Here is a 20,260-nt window from a genome sequence, read left to right on the forward strand (position 1 = left end):
TCCTTCCAAATGTAAAAAAGGTGAAAAGGGATATTATTTTAAACGGGGAGGTATTATACCCTGTGGATTCCACTGTTTTTCTTGTGATTGGTTTGACACTAGATGAGAAGCTACAATGGGGGGCCCATGTTGCCACCACCGCTGCTAAGCTTAGTTCAGCTGCATATGCAGTTCGAAGAATAAGGCATCTCACCGATGAAGACACGGCTAGATTGGTTTATTTTAGCTACTTTCATAGCATTATGTCCTATGGAATTCTGCTATGGGGCAGGGCTGCAGATATAGAAACTATATTTATATTACAGAAAAGAGCCATACGCTCTATATATTATAATTTACGTGCTAGGGACTCACTAAGAGATCTCTTTAAGAATACTGGTATCCTCACTGTAACATCACATCCTCTCTGTAAGCCAGAGCGAAAACGAATAAATCTCATTATAATTTTTTATCAAGTTTATATAATAAATATTATTTATCGAGTAACTAGTTCATTTATTGCTAATTGATTATTTAATTATTTAAATATGTATATAAAATTATTTGATTACATACTTATTCGTTTCAAAAATATTGATACTGAATGTTTATTTCAACTCAACTCTTATATTGAAGCGTAATGTCGAATAATTAAACTCAAACTCAAACTCAAACATTTATTTATTCAATTAGACTTCTTCCAGAAGCACTTTTGAATCGTCATTACATTCTTTAAATTTACCACCGATTCGGAAAGCAGTATCTATGGAGAAGAACCGGCAAGAAACTCCATAAAGATATCGTCATTTCCTCTCAGATGAAAATTTGTGAGTGAGAGTGTTAAAAATATATTGATGCGATAAATAAAAGAATCAGCTAGCAATAAGTTGAGGAAAATCTAGTCAGCTGATGCATATAAATTGGCAATAGATGCTTCTGTCTAACTCCTATGTAATAAGTTTCAAAGTATCAGCTGACGGTTTTTCCACCAAGATACAGCCAGCTGACTTATATATTTATCCACAGTTACATATAAGCTATCATCAGGTAAATTTTTGTTTGAGAGGAAATCACGGAAAATAATATTTTTTTTTTCATGTTCGAGCCACCAGCTGACGTATAATACACCATGCTGTAACCAGCTGATTATTTTTTTTCGTTGAGATATTGGGTTAGCTACAATTTGACAAATTTTTAGCTGAGAGGAAATGAATGAATGTATTTTTTTTTCCTACGTGCGTGGGAGGCTACAGCCGCTCATCCCCCCAACCGAGCTCCAGCTGACGTTCACGAGGCTTTATAACACTATACTTTGATGCATTTTACTAATTACCGCTTGAGAGGAACTTGGTCATAAAATCTGCTTCTGGCTCCCTAACCATTATCTTCATGTATTAAAATAACAGTGAAGGCTAGTAATGATCTAACAATTATAATATGACTAGCGCTCCGCCCCGGCTTCGCCCGTGGTACATATTTACGCTTTCTCTACATAAGAACCATTCTTGGACTTCCACAAACATTAAAAAAAAGAATTATCGAAATCGGTTCAGCCGTACACACGGTGAATGGTGATGCCGTGACAACGCGAAGCGGGTTTAATTTTTATATATCTACTAGATTATAATATTATTTTGTTTATCGTTGTTCGTTTTCTAGGCTGTTTGGTTTTATAGAATAGAAATGGGACCGCTTTATATTATGATATATCTGCAAATTAATTTTTTTATAATATTCGGAATCTGAAACTGGTACAATGCTGTAACCAATTTTCATCACAATTCCATATAGGTAGTGTACGTATAACGTAACGTATTAAAAATCGCGCGAATACAGATTAAGACTTTAAAATTAAATATTTCATCTCAGAGTAGCATAACATTAGGCAGCTTATTATCTCTTTTTATTTGTGTAAGTAGGTAAAATATTAGTGAATTACTGAATACAATGTAAAGTTTTTGCGACTGCATGTCTGCGTATAACCTCTAATGATTAAATATTTATTGTTAAAAATTATCATTACATATTCGTGTTGCGAATAGGTATGCTTTTCAAATTTTACTTATATGGCGCTCATATCTACATTTGAAATCATGTTGTGCGATTTCTAAAGTTTTGATAACGGTATACAAAAAAAAAAATACACATCTCTTGACTGTACAAACACGTTCAGTCTCCTGCATGAGATGGAAAATAAGTTTTTCGCTGCAATTTAGGCTGAGATAATTTTTACTATCGTGGTTAAAACGACTGCATCTTGTACTATTTCCAATAATTCATATGGACGTATAAAATTCGAAAAAAAAAAACTTAAACAACACAATAGGTTCATATTACTGCTTACAATTTAAAGCCTTTTAAAATTATAGTATTTACTTCTATCTTTAATCTATGTAGATTTATAAATTAATCTGTATGATTAACTAATAGCCTGTTAACAAATTAGACAAGAATCTTTTAAATTTATGAAAGATTAACATGGATACTTTGAATTAGGGATGTAACGATACATGATTTTGCCGATACGATACCGATACCGATATTTGTAGTAATGTATCGGCGATACCGATACCGATACCGATATCGATGGCTTGGTAGAAAAATAAATAGTGAATTATGCATAAAAAGTTACCAACATTTAACAGAGACTCAACTGTTAATTGTATTCTTTTAAATAAAAATGCCAAATCAAAAAACAACAAAACCATTTATTTTAGTATTATTATTTTGCAAAGTCAGTTAAACTTTAAGTAATACACATACAATCAGTACCTAATAAAAGTTTACTATTGGTAGTTTTTTCAGAAAACAAAGTGCGCACGCGCGGGCGGCCTCCCGCATCGTTCATTGAGCGCGGTTTTTTGAATTGTTTGATATCGGTATCGGTTGTTTTATTATCGGCGATACCGATATATCGGCTTGCCGATTATATCGGCCGATATATCGGTATCGGTATCGGTATCGTTACATCCCTACTTTGAATATATTTAAATTTAACCTGTTACATAAATCAAAATTGCAACAGTTGCTATAATATTAAGAAGAGGATTTCCATATGAATGAGAATAAAATAGCTCCTACATACAATAACTACATTCAAGTTACTATAAATAAGTGATGTCTATATTTTTTACCACACGTGTGTTACAAAAGGAATTGATTTACTCAGATAACTAATTCGAATTAACGGCCTGTGTTTGTATATTGATTGGAAAATTTTTCTTTAGTCACGGACTCACGGGGCTTGTTTTGATGGTCCGCGGTAGGTACAACAATTTTGTTGTTGTTAATACGCGTTTTCAGTGCTGTAACCTTTATGTAAAAATAAATGTTTTATATTTTCCTTGGAAACAAACGAGTGTTTAAAGAATTAACACATGAATGAAACAAGTTACATTATTTTAACTAAGTATATTTTTAATCAGAGCCAGTCATTGGTGGCGGAAGTTATTACAATACTAATTGCAAATATGTCATGTAAAATGTGTGTCATCATTATTGTAGTTTCATTCAGACAATTTTTATTATAACCATAAAACCGTGGGTAATAATGGAAGTTTATCCATAGAATGTTGATGTAATTCTATGTCAACAGCATATTGTCTTCATTGTTCAGTGTAAATTTGTTCTATAAAAAGATACGTACTTTGGACTCGTCGAGGTCAAGTTCATATCTTTTAAGATTTAATCATAGATAATATCGTGTGTCATGAATCTGCAGTAAAATGTATTGAATATTGAACTATTGGAGTCTCGCGCGAATCAGAAGGAAGGTTGATTGTTTTCATTGAATTCTAATAGCTGCTTCAAACAGTCGATAGTTAGATGATTTTGAAGTACATATATTAAATTGGTGACGGAAATTAGTTAAAATAAAAAAAATTAAATAATACCTAAATAATATTACCTAATTGCGGATGTGCAGGAGGCACTTCTACAAAGTAAGCTATGTATAAATTAAAAATTTTAATCTACTGTAATTAATGATAGATTGTAATTGCGATGTAATTATATTCATTGAGTAATTTAAATGTCGTGAATATTAAATTTTTTCATCATCATTTTTTAATCTTAAACAAGTACCTAGGTACTACTTGCATGCATACGTCTACATTCTTTTATATAAAAAAATCAATTAGAAGTTTGGATTATAAAACATTTCTTTTTGATCAAAACGACTTGAGCCGTCTAGATAGTCGCATAAATCGGTTCCGTAAAGTAAATAAGCTACTCGATGCAAATAGGAAAAGGAAAGTTTGTTTCTTTAATTTAAAAATAGATTTTAATTTGCAAATTGCTAGTATATTAATAAGACAGATTTCTACCAGTGCTTTAATTGTTTTAGCATTCTTCTACCGCTGTTTAAAGGTTAAATGATAATTATTCTTCCAGATCCAAAATGGGGTTCACAATGACCGAGGGAGGTTTCGGCGTGGGTGACTATGTGGCTTTTGGCGTGCTATGTGCGTTCTCCTGTGCTGGTGGTATATGGTACAGTGCTGTTGGCTCACGGTCCAAAGCAATTGTAGATCTGAAAGACTATTTGCTGGGAGGAAAATCTATGTCCACGTTCCCAGTGGCCATGTCGCTGATAGCCAGGTAATTATCGAACTAAGATTTTCTATACTGTTGTAAACTTTTTTGTTGTAAATTTAGCTGGAGTTAATTTCTATGGGCTTTCAATTTAGATTATAAGTAAATACTATTGTGAACTAATTTTAAGTTAACTGTAAAACGTAAAATAATTACTTTGCAGTTTGCACATAGATACAAATGTTTTGTAATGATAATGACAACTCTCTAAGACGTTGTAATGTAAATCATTATAAAATGACGCAAGAAATGCATCATAATGACGCTATAAGGACGCTATATTCAAAATATCATTAGAATATAATTAATCAATAATTTATTATGAATAACGAACTCATTTAGTTAAATGTTCTTAATTCTAAAAAAAAAACGAAATGGACGTAATATTTAAATAATAATATTGTTAAGACTAATCTGAAAAATTGTACGCCACATTATTTAAAAAAAAGCATCGTGGTATAAATTCAAACTTAATTGTTTCTTATACTCTTGCAACATACGAAAATCTGTATTGTAAAGATACTCAGTGTAGATAAAAAAGACGAGATAAAAGTTTTGGGGAGTCCCCCGAAAAAGGCACATTTTACATGGAGTTTGTTAACAAATGTACAGATAAACTCCTTGTTGCAGTTACGTATCAGGAGTCACTATCCTGGGTACTCCAGCAGAGATATACAACTATGGCACCCAGTATTGGCTGGTCATTGTTGGTGTGTGCCTCAGCTGCTTTGTTGTTGCTACCGTGTATCTGCCAGTATTCTGCACTTTGAGGTTATCGTCTTCTTATGAGGTAAGTATTCTTAGAGGTTCTTCTAAGTTCATGATTAGTGTTCTGGCTGTATAAATAAATTTCACTATACTTAATTTAAGTGTTCCTTTATTTCGATTTCGCCTTAGAAAAGAGCAATTCATGTTTTTTTTTAAATTGTGAATATAAGCTTATTTCATGATTAGCCTCACACCATAATATACCTACAGCTACGTCAAAAATACATAATTGCTTATGTGCTTACGCAGGCTGTATTTAATATTTCTAATTATGTACATCACGTCATTTGTTGATTTTACATCATGTACCTACACCTATTTTTAGTTAGTTTATGAAGTAGGTACTTATTAAATAAAGATACGAGATCAGTTTATAATAACTTAGCACTCAGTGTTTAACTTTACATTGATTCATAAAACTATGTTGACATTGATGTTATTGTAGAGCCAAGTTACCAAGTTACAATTATACAGGGTGTCCCAAAAAGTAGTGATATACTGAAGCTGGGAGGTAGAGGACTTAGAGGGCTATCCGAATCACCCCCATGTGTGTTATGCGATTTTTCGTATTTTCGGAGTTATTAATTTTTTTTCAATTTTTTCATATATCGCCGAGTACGATGAGATTTTTATTTATGGTGACGTGAATTATTGCGCTAGATGCTTGATTTTTTTTGTGTGCTAAGCTGAAAGATAGGCCAATTCAGTATAGTAACATTTACTATCGTTAGATCTTCGAATGGAATAAAAAAAAGAATTAAATGGCATGAAAGATAAAATTACCCAGTATGTTCATAACTTCAAGGGCCCATAAAAAAATAAAATCACATAAAAAAGGTTTTCCATTTGGCTTTTAAAAACTTGCTCTATCGATCAGGTAGCTACCCTAAAAATTTCATTCTATTATTCTGAAGGCTTCAATGGAAAAATTGAAATCTAAATGTGGTAAGTGCAAAATTTTTATTAACATGATGATCAATAAAACCAAGAAATAGGTGTTTAATTACCAGATTTTTTTTAAAATAGTCCCGCTGTTGCTCAATGCAAGTGCGACATCACCGTAAAAAGTTGTCTTTTAAATGTCTGAATGCTCTTTTATCTTTTTTAATGGTTTCTTCCGCTACTATGAATTACCGGGTTATTTCGTCCACATTGCGGCAGTCTCTCGTCATTGTAGTATCCCCACGGAAAAAATTCAATAGGGTTTATGTCCGGAGACCGTGGAGGCCAGGCTAAAGGGCAAAAATACCCTGAAAGATGGATTGGTCGTTGCAGCCTGCGCATGCGCCGGTGACGCCTGCTTTAAAGCCTGGCCTCCACGGTCCCTCGACCTAAACCCCATTGATTTGTTTCAATGGGGATACTAAAAAGACCTCGGCTACTTGAGAGAATGCCACAATTTGAACGAAATAACCCGGAAATTCATAGTAGCAGAAGAAACCATTAAAAATGATAAAAGAGCATTCAGACATTTAAAAGACAACTTTTTACGGTGATATCGCACTTGCATTCAGCAACAGCGGGGCTATTTTAAAAAAATTCTGGTAATTAAACACCTATTTATTGGTTTTAATGATCATCATGTTAATAAAAATTTTGCACTTACCACATTTAGATTTCAATTTTTCCATTGAAGCCTTCAGAATAATAAAATGAAATTTTTAGGGTAGCTACCTGATCGATAGAGCAAGTTTTTAAAAGCCAAATGGAAAACCTTTTTTATGTGATTTTATTTTTTTATGGGCCCTTGAAGTTATGAACATACTGGGTAATTTTATCTTTCATGCCATTTAATTCTTTTTTTTATTCCATTCGAAGATCTAACGATAGTAAATGTTACTATACTGAATTGGCCTATCTTTCAGCTTAGCACACAAAAAAAATCAAGCATCTAGCGCAATAATTCACGTCACCATAAATAAAAATCTCATCGTACTCGGCGATAGATGAAAAATTGAAAAAAAATTAATAACTCCGAAAATACGAAAAATCGCATAACACACATGGGGGTGATTCGGATAGCCCTCTAAGTCCTCTACCTCCCAGCTTCCGTTCATCACTACTTTTTGGGACACCCTGTATAGATATTATAAAGGCGAAAGTTTGTAAGGATATATAGATGTATGGATGTATGGATGTATGGATGTTTGTTACTCTTTCACGTAAAAACTACTGAACCGATTACAATGAAATTTAGCACACATATAGAGGGTAACTTGGATTAACACAATTAGGATAGTTTTGATCCCGGAAATCCCACGGGAACGGGAACTATGCGGGTTTTCCTTTGCAAACGCGGGCGAAGCCGCGGGCGGAAATCTAGTATATTATATCTCTGGACTGTATTCTTTATTATGTAACATGTGTTATCTATATGCAATTTCTTCCGTGTTTAATACACGAGGATAGTTTATTTTAAAATGTTAGATGGATTATGTCATTTGCTATCTTATCTGCACATCAATTGCAACGTTTGGGGGTTATCATAACAAAATCACTTACCATTATATTATCCTCGTCATCCATCATGATCTTATTTCGGACTTGATCAACAATTATGTCATCGATATATGTCTTTTTTTAAGTGTGTTGATAATAGTTGAGGAAAATGGCGGTTTTTTTTGTATAGTCAATAATCCGTATGATGTTATGGTCATATTATTACTTACTACAAATGTGTAAGATATCATGTTATTTCTCTAAAAAGAAGTTGGATTACAATTTTTATTTTTCAATTAATAGTGTAAACATGGTTTTCCTGAAAGACAAAATGAAACTCTTTCAAATATCCACCCAGATAGAACTAATTTTGAAATAAGGTACATAAGCATGAACATAGTTTGTACCAACATTGTACAACAGTTCCTATGTTCACCTGTCAATATTTTGATACTGTGTTGACGATGATGACTTCGTCCTTACTCATGAATTGTGTGCGCAGTATGATAGCAAATAGATGGATTGGGCAGTGATCCAATCCAGTCACATATCTTGTTCATTGCGCATGCGGTGATGACGGTCAGGGGTCAATGTTCTAATAGCTCATATAGAAAATATGTCTGACCAAACAAAGGTTTGGTTTTGTGTTGGTGGAATTGCAAAGTTAATGTTTCAGGAAATGTTTATCTTTATGTATAGCAGTAGATTTTATAAATAAGAGTAGTTTAAGTAAATAGCATATGCCATTCTAAACGTATAGGTACTTCCTCAATCGACATTTACTTATTAAAGATTGCATCTGTGTTTATTGAATAGGTACTTCATTTACAAGCACTTTTGCATTAGTTATGTTTGCAAGATGTTACGTTGTATATTTTATAAGCTTATAACTATTTCAAGTAAATAGCAGTACCTATTCTTTGTACATATTCTTTAAGTTTTACCCACAATTCATTAATATATTTATTTCTTCATTTTCATGTGCATGCAATTATATTTACTCACGCATTTGTTTTATTTCAGTATCTACAGTTGCGTTTTAATCGACATGTGCGAGCCGTTGCATCTATTTTGTTTCTTTTGGACGAAGTACGTATTATTTTTTGTTTTATTTATTTTTGTATGCACGCCTCATAAATATTTTGTTGGGAAAAACCTCGCTCTAGAATTAATATTTGACGTGTAATAATTTTCAAACTTATATGCACAGCAAAAAACCTAATCTTTGATACTAAAATATAGTTAACGGAAACATTAACAATAATGGATACCTAAGTAATAACTTCTTATTTTATTGTATTGTGAATTTTTATAGCTAAGAACAAGTTTAGTTTGCAGCCTCTACAACTATATTTTAACGTCAACATCTAAGAATTATATAAACTTTTACACATACAAAAATTACATAACCCGACAATATCATGTTAGTAGGTTAGCACCATTATAACATATGTAATTTGCATGTAAATGTATCCGTGCCAGGTTATTTGAGGTAATAAGTAATCAGCAATTCATTTTACAATAACGTGGGTCATTCGCTTCTTCAGTAGTGGACTTTGCTCATTGACGTCACACAAACAACTAATTGTTTGTCTGTCGATCTATGGACTCAAAGAATTTAATATAAGAGGAAATATTTTTTTATAGACTTAAATGCCAGTTGTAAATGTTAGAAAAATAAAATTAACGGAAAAATTACTTGCGGTTTAAGACATTACCACAGTTAGGTAGGTAGGTTTTCAGGTTTCAAAAACAGCGCCATATTTTCTTTTGTATAGGTAAGTAAATTAATATTGAAAATTATAAAAATTATGTCAAGATCGTTATTTTAATGATTTACTATTATTAGAAAGACTAATTAAGCCGTGCGTTGTATTTGTTCAGGGATTTAGTGTCTCGTGATATTCATTGTTATCATTAATTAATATACATATCTATTATTAGGAGCGACTGACTTTGTAATAAAAATAAAAAGTACCCATAGAGAATAAGAGTGTAAAAGAGCTGTAGGTAGGTATATTGCTTTGATTATTTACTTGGTATATTGTATAATTTATGAATGTATGCATAGAAACTCATATATTTTATGGGATTTTCCCTTCAAGCATCTACAATAACTTGTTTATAATAAGGGGAAAATATAGTAACATTTAATAAAGTCTCCTTACAATTACAAAAATAGTTGTTAATCATAGCCCATGATCGATAAACATTGTTGAAGCATGAAATTAGCAATCGTCATTTACGAGCAATCTTTAAACAAATAAAGAATTGGATATTTCTGTTTTATGGCTGCAATAAAACGAAAGATTGCAAAATTCGAAAATTTATTTTTTCTGCTTTAAATATAACTTAATTCATATTTATTTAGCGTTTACTTCTCGAGTATTAAGAAAGAGTATGCTAATAGTGACGCTTTCTAGCGTGGAGGTTAACTCATTATAATTTCATAGAACTGAATTTAATTTCTATGGGATTGCCTATACCACAGGGCACAGGCCTATACTAATATTATAAAGCTGAAGAGTTTGTTTATTTGTTTGTTCGAACGCGCTAATATCAGGAACTGGTCCGATTTGAAAAATTATTTAGGTAGTTAAGTAGGTAGCCCATTCATCGAGGAAGGCTATGGGCTATATATCATCACGCTAAGACCAACAGGAGCTGAGCCATGCCGGTGAAACCGCGGAGCGCACCTAGTTTTGAATAAAACTATACCTAGGTACTCTTTGAACTTAAATAATATTTGTATATTTTGCATTGGGTACCTAGTGGGTTTTTCCTAATATGTATGTACAACCCACTAGGTTTATATAAAACAACTTGTGCAGTATGAATATAGTAATTGCAACAAAACAATAGCAATATCTATGATCTATCAATTGAGTATTTGAAAGCAAAATCAGCACATCACGTTAGACGCAACGTGGGCGAGTACTGTAATGATCAAATTGACCGCATACTGTCCAATACGTCATAATTATTGTTTGTCTAGTGTTATTTGTACTATGCGGAAGTTTTAAAGTAGGTATTATTAGAGGATGTTAGCTGCAAACGTTGATGGAATTATTTAGGTAATAGTTGTGATTCAAATTGCCTTATAGTTTCGGTGATTTTCTTTTTTCTTTACCAATAGTAAATTCAAATGAAATTGATGATTTTCCTCTCGCTTTATGTCTGACGATAATTATTATTAATAAAGCAAATAGGTATGAGATAGGTTTGTTATGGTTTGTAAGGCTCACAAGTATCGAGCTTATAGGAAGTTTCACATTTATAACAACCCAAGAGATATAATGTAACGTTGAGGTATAATGTGTAGGCAACTTTTAAATGTTGAAAAAACATTGAAATTTTCTATACCTTGCACAAATTTAACAATGTATGAAATATAAATTATAATGTAGAGCAAATAGTTATAGTTTCTTAAAAACCTATGATTTATAATTCGGAACTTCTTTTCCATGTGACTAGAGCCACACATTATTGTGTATGCTTTGCCTTGTTATTATCAGATAGATTACCATCAGTCATAATTACTTGACTTCAAGAAATAATTTATGATGCAAGATCGTTATACAGTGTCCTTAACAATGTCAAAGTAACTAAAGGTCATTATTTGGTATCCGATTAACATTGTTAATCCTCCTAATATAAGCATACACAATTATGTGTATTTTTTTTACTTTGAAATCAATTAATTAGTATATTAATAAAAGAAATTATTTACTTTTGTAATGAGTATTTAAGGGCTTGGTCTAGTAGTGCAAACAAATGCATCCTGTCATCCTATATGTAAATAATACAAATGTACTAAGGGAAAGTTGCTCCACTTAATTTTTAAAAATTAAATCATTCGTATGCATAATTTAATATTCGTAATAAGTACCAAAAATGACAATTTGAAACAATTTTCGTGAAAATTACACCGGGTGATTTTTTTTTATCAGTACACAAAATTTGCGAATACTTTCTATTGATATCTTCAACTTCATGTTTATATAACTGATCAACTTTTACAAAGAAATTTGGACGAAATATAAAAAAAATAAGCTTTCCATACAAAATGCATAACTCTATACATTTTTTTCGACCTAAGTTTCTTAGTGAAAGTTGTTCAGTTTAACTAATAAAACGGATAAACAAATTTTGTATATAATAAAAAAAATGTAATGTTTGTGTTAAAAAATTATCATATAGAAAAATACGCAAATGAAAACAAAAGATAATTATTTCTGACTAGCTTCCGCCCGCGACTCCGTCCGCGCGGATGTCAGTCTTCGCATCTTCTATAGATTTATTATATTATGTGTAATATATAGATTTATATTGATAAACCTAATAAATCTTTTGCTAGCATTCTGATGCTTTATCGGTTGCACTGGATTTATCTCTTTTTTTCAATCGCTTGATTGATATAGGATGGGTCCTTGATGGGCATCGAATGCTGAAGTCTCGAATCAATCAATTCTGACAGTAGGCAATTTATGTAAAATCTTGATAATGGTCCATCATTTTATTTTGCCTAAACGTTACATACTTGAAAATGAAAATGAAAAATGAAAATGAAAAATTATTTATTTCAGCAAAAACACAGTATGTAACAAAACAAAATTTAACAACATCATATTTTGCTGTCACTTATTATACAATTAGCCCAGTGAAATTAGGTAAAAAAAGGGGTCAACCTCGGAATGAAAGATAATAAGCTGGAAATTGGTAAAAACCTTTGTTTTGTTACCCTAAATATTGTCTCAAAAGTCACAAATGCTATCGTGTCCGCGTCTTAAGATATTGAAGGTCAAAGGTCACAAAAAACGATTTTTCGCGAATATCTCGGTTCCTATTGCTTAAATGATATTTTCACCTATTATGAAAGTTGTAGAGTATAAAATTCTGTACAACTTTTATCTCAACTTTTTTTTTATACGATCAACCGTTTTTGAGGTAGAGCGCGAAGAGTGCGCAGGGTACAGTCATATATGAGCTAATGCAGGGTCAAGCGTGAGTTACGGTTATCAGTACGTTGCATAAAGTCAATTATTGGCAAAAAAATTATAATTATTAAGCAATGCCCATTATTTCTGTACTTATTCTTAATTATTTATATTTAATTATTCAACTATAGTATATTATTAATTCTGGATTATCTATTTTAGTTATATTTTAAAATAAAAAGACAGTAAGGAAATATATTTTAGATATACCTTTATTTATCATTAAATATGGCATGTTATACATTTATTAAAATGTGAGTTTAAATTTTAAAATAATTTGTGAATCGAATGAAATTGCGAATGGAAGCTAGTTATCTTCTTCTTCGTCGTCTTCTTCTTGTTGTCGGTCTAAAATATTCAATTATATGACTGTACGCTGCGCACTCTTTGCGCTCTACCTCAAAAACGGTTGATCGTATATAAAAAAAGTTTAGACAAAAGTTGTAGCGAATTTTATACTCTACAACTTTCATAATAGGTGAAAATATAATTTAAGCAATAGGAACCGAGATATTCGCGAAAAATCGTTTTTTGTGACCTTTGACTTTCAATATCTTAAGACGCGGACACGATAGCATTTGTGACTTTTGAGACAATATTTAGGGTAACAAAACAAAGGTTTTTACCAATTTCCAGCTTATTATCTTTCATTCCGAGGTGAAACCCCTAATATGACTGGGCTAAATATACTTATTGACTGTAGCTCCCACACTAAGAGAACTTGTGTCGTGGGAGCTGGTACGATTATAAAGAATGGATTTGCTCGTGGTACCGTAATTGTTGATTAAAAAGATTTAAAATAACTAATTTAAATATAAGATATGAATTGAGTACAACTAATGAACTAAATTTAAAAAAATAAATATAAATAAATAGATACCTAACTATATCAATAAATAAAATAAGTTAAATAAGTAAATAAATTAAAGTTAAAATAAATAAAATTATATGATACATACAATATAATGTAAATAAACAATAATTTATATTAATTCAATGTATTGAGACAAGAAGCTTTTCTGTTTGTGTGTAATTTAATGATTTTAAATAGCATGTAATAACTTTTTTAGCTTTAAAAATAGAAAAACTCTTAATGTTACATTTTAAATTTATTTTATCTATACATATAATAAAATCGTAGGAAAGTCAAAACTGTACATTGAATATTTTTTTAAAAGAATACATAATCCATGATCTATAATCGATATAGAAGCCAAAAATATAGTTTTTAGAATTTTTGTCTGTTTGTCTGTTTGTCTGTTTGTCTGTTTGTCTGTATGTTTGTCCGAGCTAATCTCGAAAAGTACTGCATAGATTGACTTCAAATTTTGCATGAATATTACTAACAGGTCGTGTGAGGTTTTTTTAAACATATTATCATGCTATCACCTCCGGGGGAGGAGCTGTGAACCTTTACTTTTCTTACGTATTCCGTGAACTACGACAGCGTACAATCTAAAGACTCATGTTTAAATGTTGTTTTTGAGTAAGCCATGCTATTATCTAGCTTTACACTATAAAAACTACGTCATTTACGTAATTTGGGCAGAGAAACTGTTTAATGAATCTTAGTATGTACTATAAAGACAAATTTGATTCAGCGCCATCTATGAGATTTCGTAAAAATCAAATCAATTTACATGTTAACACTACTGAACACAATGTTAAAAATTAATAATTTAAATATAATTATGTTATTTATTTATTTAACTCTTTAACCCATAATAAATCTTCCCTTCCCTATAAGGTGCGCTTATATAATTCGTGTGAATATACTACATTTTTAAAAGTGAGGGTAGATGTATATTATTTTAAGTCAAACTAGACACCATTACAGTTAATCTAATATTGATTGTGTTCATTGGTTACATTTTTAAAAATCTTCGTGTTTTAATAATTCGATCACGAGGCGGGACTCTAATACAAAAAGGTTAGTTCGTTGATAATTATTATTCCTTCATCATTTACATGTTGTTTGTAAAAAATAATATACTTTGACTGTTAATACTTTTGTTCAGTATTTATCTATATGATTATTGCTTGGTAATTAATATATTTTCATGTCGTATACCTAATTATAAACATAAGTGTGATGTGAAACTAGCTGGATTTATTTTTACACACTCACAGTCTTATATTTTGTGTTAATGTTAAAATAGTATTAATAGTGTAAATCATAATATTTTTTCAAAGTTAAAAATATTTCCTTTTTTCTGATGGTGTTGCCATCGAATTAAACCGCGCTGTCGTTTCGTCAAAAAGTCATGTTATTAGGACCGAATATGTAGCCGCCTCAACTTACGGAAACGAGAGTAACCTGCGTTGTCTGTTAGTTATTATATAGTCGAATTTAACGTTACATGGAAATTGGAATCTAAATATATGAATACCTACTTATATTAAATCTGTAGAGGTCAATTCTGCACATGAAATATATTTCCTAAATAACTATCACGAGGTGATTAGAGATCGACATCGACGTCAAAAATGTTTGTCCGTCTGTCTGTCTGTATAACCGTTATAGAAACAAAAACTACTCGACGGATTTAAACGAAACTTGGTACAATTATTTTTCATATTCGTGAGCAGAGCAGCAACTCCATTTTTAAGCTTTCGTCGCGTGTGCGTTCTTAATGCGTGTATCTTAATGGTTAAAGCTACACAGAAATCAAGTATGAAAGAAATGTTCTCCATATTATATAAAAAATATCTCCCGACATCATAAATGTCTATCTTTTATGGTTGAGCTTAGCTTTCTGATTATATTTGTCTACTAGCTGTCCCCGCGACTTCGTTCGCGTGGAATAGTGACTATGGGACCTATGACCATGGGCTCAGGGTGGGGCAACAATAAAAAATCATTTTTATTTTCATGCTCCCACTCCCGCGCCCACTCGCACTCCCACGCCATATGCCACGTTCAGTCCCAATCCCACGCCCACGCCCAGTCCCTTCACAATTAGTACCTACCAGATCAAAGCCAGGGTAAGCGCCCCACCCAGCCCCACCGTGGCTACGCCCATGCTGAATTACTATTTAACATACAATTATTGAGTAAATACGTACAACCCATACTGTACTGTTGTACTACCATAAATAATTAAAAGAATTGTTATTAAAATTTCTTACTAAACTGAGCTAAAAAACTTACGTACCAAATTATTAAAGAAAATCAAGAAATGAAATGCCTAACCTATACCAAATAGTTACTACATATTGTAATTAAAAATTATGATTAGTATATAATATCGAAAATCAAAAAAGAAATGCCTAACTAATTCTACGTACAATTTCTTTTAAATTATGTCATATTATTTTTTAGGAACCAGGGGGGGGGGGGGGAGAGGAGCAAATTCTATTTCCTTCCTTTCTTAAACGGATGTTTTTAATAATCTATGGTGTAGCCAGTAGCCACTGATCAGCTTAATCGATACTCAGTTTTTATCAAATCCAGAAACAAATCCAAATTAGATCTTTCCTGTCTCACGCACGTAACTAAAGGCTGAAGAGAAAGAGAGCACGTAACTAAACCGTTTAGACGAAGAAAAGTGTATAGAAAAAGGAATAAATAATTTCATAAACTTCCCGACGATCTTTAAAAATAAATTATAACTTTCATTTTTTTCATTCCCACTTTTACCCCTATGTAGGTATAATAAGTGGATGAACCAATTTTGATACACTTTATCTAAGAACCAGCATCGGAAAATATTCTGCCTAACAAAAAAAACCGCATCTAATTCGGTTTACCTGTTAGCCAGCTACGGTGCCATAGACAGACACACACACACACACAGAAATACATAGCGGTCAAACACATAACACCAGTCTTTTTGCGTCGGGGGTTAAAAATATAATACGACATAATTTAAAGGACATTTTATGTGGAAAATTTACCTATACACCAGGGTAGATAATTTTTGAAACAAAAAAAAATCGCAGTAGGATGAAACCCATTAGAAAAGGATATGATAAAAATGTAAGGAAAAATAAATTACGGTCAATCGGAGTTCGGGAAGTGGGAGGGGGGGGAGCTTTTAAGAGAAAAAAATGGTTTCTCTCGATTTCTCGATAATAATAACACCTGCTAATTTTTTTCTACATATTTTAATTGTACAGACATCACTTTTCCACAATTTTATTATATGTATTGATGATGATGATTGAGATTATAACACTCTTAGTCCGTTTTAATTTTTATTCACCCGCATCAGTGCCACCTAAAAAATCTTTATATATCGAAATTCGAGCAAAGTTAAGAAAATGAGAAATAAGAGTTCTCAAGGATCGTTAGAGATAAGAGGCTTACTATTGACCGAAAACAACATGTGTTATGCCGAACCTGAAACCGCTTCACAACGAGAATTGCGGCTCACAGCTGACCGCGAACGGCATGTACTATCCTGTGAGACCGAAACCTTCACTGAGGGTATATATAACGTCTCACAGCTGATCGCAAATGGCATATTGTACTATCCCGTGAGACCGAAACCCTCACTGAGAGGGAATTACGTCTCACAGCTGATCACGATCGTCATATTTTATCTCGAGAATTCTGAAACTTTTACTCAATATGAAGACCGTTTGACAAATAATAGGGTGCACCATAATATTATTCGATCTCTCGAAGATGAACATGAGCATAAGCAATGACTAGAGTAGGGACGCGAATATTACCATTATTTGAGACAAGAACGATTAATAAGTTTGTTTAATGAAAGATTAAGAATTGAAACTATTGGTCTCTTTAAACGGACGAATAGCGAGAGGCCCGTCTTATTGCAGACAGATTTCGACATAGTCTTAATGACTTAGAGGTAAACATAGAAGATCAATCTACAAATTCGGTGGTGTGGTCCGACAAAATAATATAAAAGTGGGTTTGCTTATAACCTCACAATTGATTACAGATCATCTTCTGTATAGGCGATATTAACGTAGTATGTTCTTTTTGTAATGCTTTAAAGTGGAGTAAGGAGTCGGCTTTCGTTTGAAGATACGCCGGAACCTTTGAAATCACTACTTTTAAGTTTTAGAGGAACATGTGCAATCTAAACAGTTCTTAGACAATATTAGCTCTTATAGTATTGCGTTTTAAATGATCCTTTGGTGCTCAACAATTATTAGATGCTCCTTTCATTCTTACTTTTAAGATACAAGGTCAAGTTTATCATTTGATAGGATCCCTTTTGCCTGAAGGCCAACCTTAGTTTCTTTAAATATATTTTGTATTCGACTACGACGAATAATCGAATACAAGAAATCAATATTTCTCGAATTTAAAACTGAACTCATTTCACAATTTTAGAACATGTTAATTCATCAGGTTAATCCGTATATATGCGTTTTAAATCGACATTAGAAGCTTTTCCTCAAGATGGTGATATTAATATAAAATTGGTATAAATGCCGATAGACGGAAGTCTATCAGCACTCAGGAATTCCCTGAGCGTGTTATAACGCCCAGGCCGCAGTATTACAATTTTTCCTACAGTAGGGCGACGAATGTATTTTCGCATAGCAACGGAGGGGAACTCGTGGGGGGTAAAGTGACGCGGGCCACATACCACAAACATGTTTAGTTTGTGGTACCGAGCGCGAAAGAAAGTTATTTATTACTTAGGTACATATTCTATAATGGTGCGCTCAAACTGTTAATCTACATTTAATTTAGATTATTATTTTAATTACTAAGAAATGTAGAATTTAAATCACATTCATTCATGTTTTCCTCAGATATTCGATGTCTATGATTTTCGATGATTTTAAGATTTTCTTATCAGAGTATTCAATTTTAATGTAGTTAAATTTTATAAGAGACAATTAAGAACATTCAAAAATAAAGTGTCACGTATTTTTTTAAACGACGAATGACGAAAAACGACCGAATCGCGGACGAAGTCGCGGGCAACAGCTAGTCTTTATATATAAAAATGAATCGCAAAATGTGTTGGTAAGCGCATAACTCGAGAACGGCTGAACCGATTTCGATAATTCTTTTTTTATTATATTCCTTGAAGTACGAGGATGGTTCTTATGTAGAGAAAACGTAAATATTATGTACCACGGGCGAAGCCGGGGCGGACCGCTAGTTATATATAAAGATGCCAATATATGGGTTCATGCGCTTAGCGAATGTTGAGTGTGTAGTTATGTTTGGAATTTTGAAGACACGCTTTTTTACAAGATCTTTGTAATCAACTAAATTTAAGATAGATTTATGGGTGGAAAGAGAGCTATAGAGGATGAAAAGCTGCCGCACCGTCAGAACGTCACTATCTTTATAAAGTTCAGAGGTTGGGTATCTGAAGGGCTTGCATAACATTGTTTTTAGGACCGCTCGTTGAGCTCTTTCAAGGCCGATAAGTGATGTTTTCGCAGCCCCGCCCCAAGAGTTAATACAATAAGTGATAATGGATTGGCAAAGAGCATAATAAACATTCCTAAGCAGATCAGTTTTAGCAGAATTCCGAAGTTTTTTTATTATACCTGAAATTTTACGGACACGATCAGAGAGCAGATGTATGTGACTCTTAAAGTTCAAATTTTCATCCAACATGATACCCAGGTATTTTACCTTTTGAGCTCTTTTAATTGAAAGATTAGCCGTCCCTGTTTGCGGAAACTCTATCATGTCACATAAAGAGGGTGCCGAAACTGAAGTTTTATGAAAACAAATATAATTGGTTTTATCTACATTTAGTGTTAGTAAATTGCGTTCGAGCCATGCATTAATTTGAGTCATACCTTTTTGAGCGGTAGACACAGCCTCATCCCAATTTTCACCGCAGAATATGACAGCTGTATCGTCTGCGTAGCAGAGAATATCCGCGTTAGATAGAGGGAGGGAGGGTTATACTTTTTTATATATTCTATTTTTAACGAATTATTCACTCCAGTCCAAACAGCAAATAAGCAGACTTCTGCTTCTGCAACGTTTAGTTGTCCCTGAATTTAGAAAAAATAGTCATGATTCTTATCTATGACAAAAGTGTTATTTTTTGCATTGTATTTCAAATATTAATTTTTTTTTTAACCGCATCTTCCGCATTCGTGTCTTTTGCCGGAATTAGACATTTAACTTCTACTAGTCCCATTTTCCCTTTTTGATATGGGAGTGTATAAAGTAAATTTTTTAGATATTTCTCGTTATACTTTTAAAAAGTTATTATTGTCGTTTTGCTCATTAGGTAAAGTAATTTCGATATCAGTTTTAAGTTTTTTGATACCTGCAATAATAACGTCATAATTGCCTGCAGGCAGCACATACTTATCGATTACACCCTGTATACAATCCACCATCCACATTCATAATGTTTTCCTGTCCTCCTCTCCTTTACGCTGTTCACCGATACGTTTGAAATGAATCTGCTACCACTGAAGGATGTTTCATTGTGAACAGCAAATTTTCACCACTGTTGTCGATTATTTGTTTTTCATTTTTAATCAGCAATTGGGAATCATCAGTTTTGTTTTTTGCAGAT

The 20,260-nt window shown here is 32.4% G+C and overlaps 1 protein-coding gene across 1 annotated transcript in view; it reads left to right on the top strand.

Annotated features, from left to right (window-relative positions):
- LOC149910596 (sodium-coupled monocarboxylate transporter 1-like) overlaps nucleotides 1-20,260 on the top strand; it is a 30,720-nt gene that overhangs the window by 1,341 nt on the left and 9,119 nt on the right. The window contains exons 2-4 of the mRNA XM_090115715.1: nucleotides 4,372-4,578; nucleotides 5,203-5,362; nucleotides 8,803-8,868. Of these exons, the coding sequence (XP_089971841.1) occupies nucleotides 4,379-4,578; nucleotides 5,203-5,362; nucleotides 8,803-8,868 (426 nt within the window). The 5' untranslated portion in view covers nucleotides 4,372-4,378. The remainder of the gene's footprint in view (nucleotides 1-4,371; nucleotides 4,579-5,202; nucleotides 5,363-8,802; nucleotides 8,869-20,260) is intronic.

Source organism: Colias eurytheme, chromosome 2, assembly GCF_061535395.1.
Source record: "Colias eurytheme isolate Ceu_HAF_F1 chromosome 2, ilColEury1 Martin Lab GWU primary, whole genome shotgun sequence".
In the NCBI taxonomy this organism is placed as follows: Eukaryota; Metazoa; Arthropoda; class Insecta; order Lepidoptera; family Pieridae; genus Colias; species Colias eurytheme.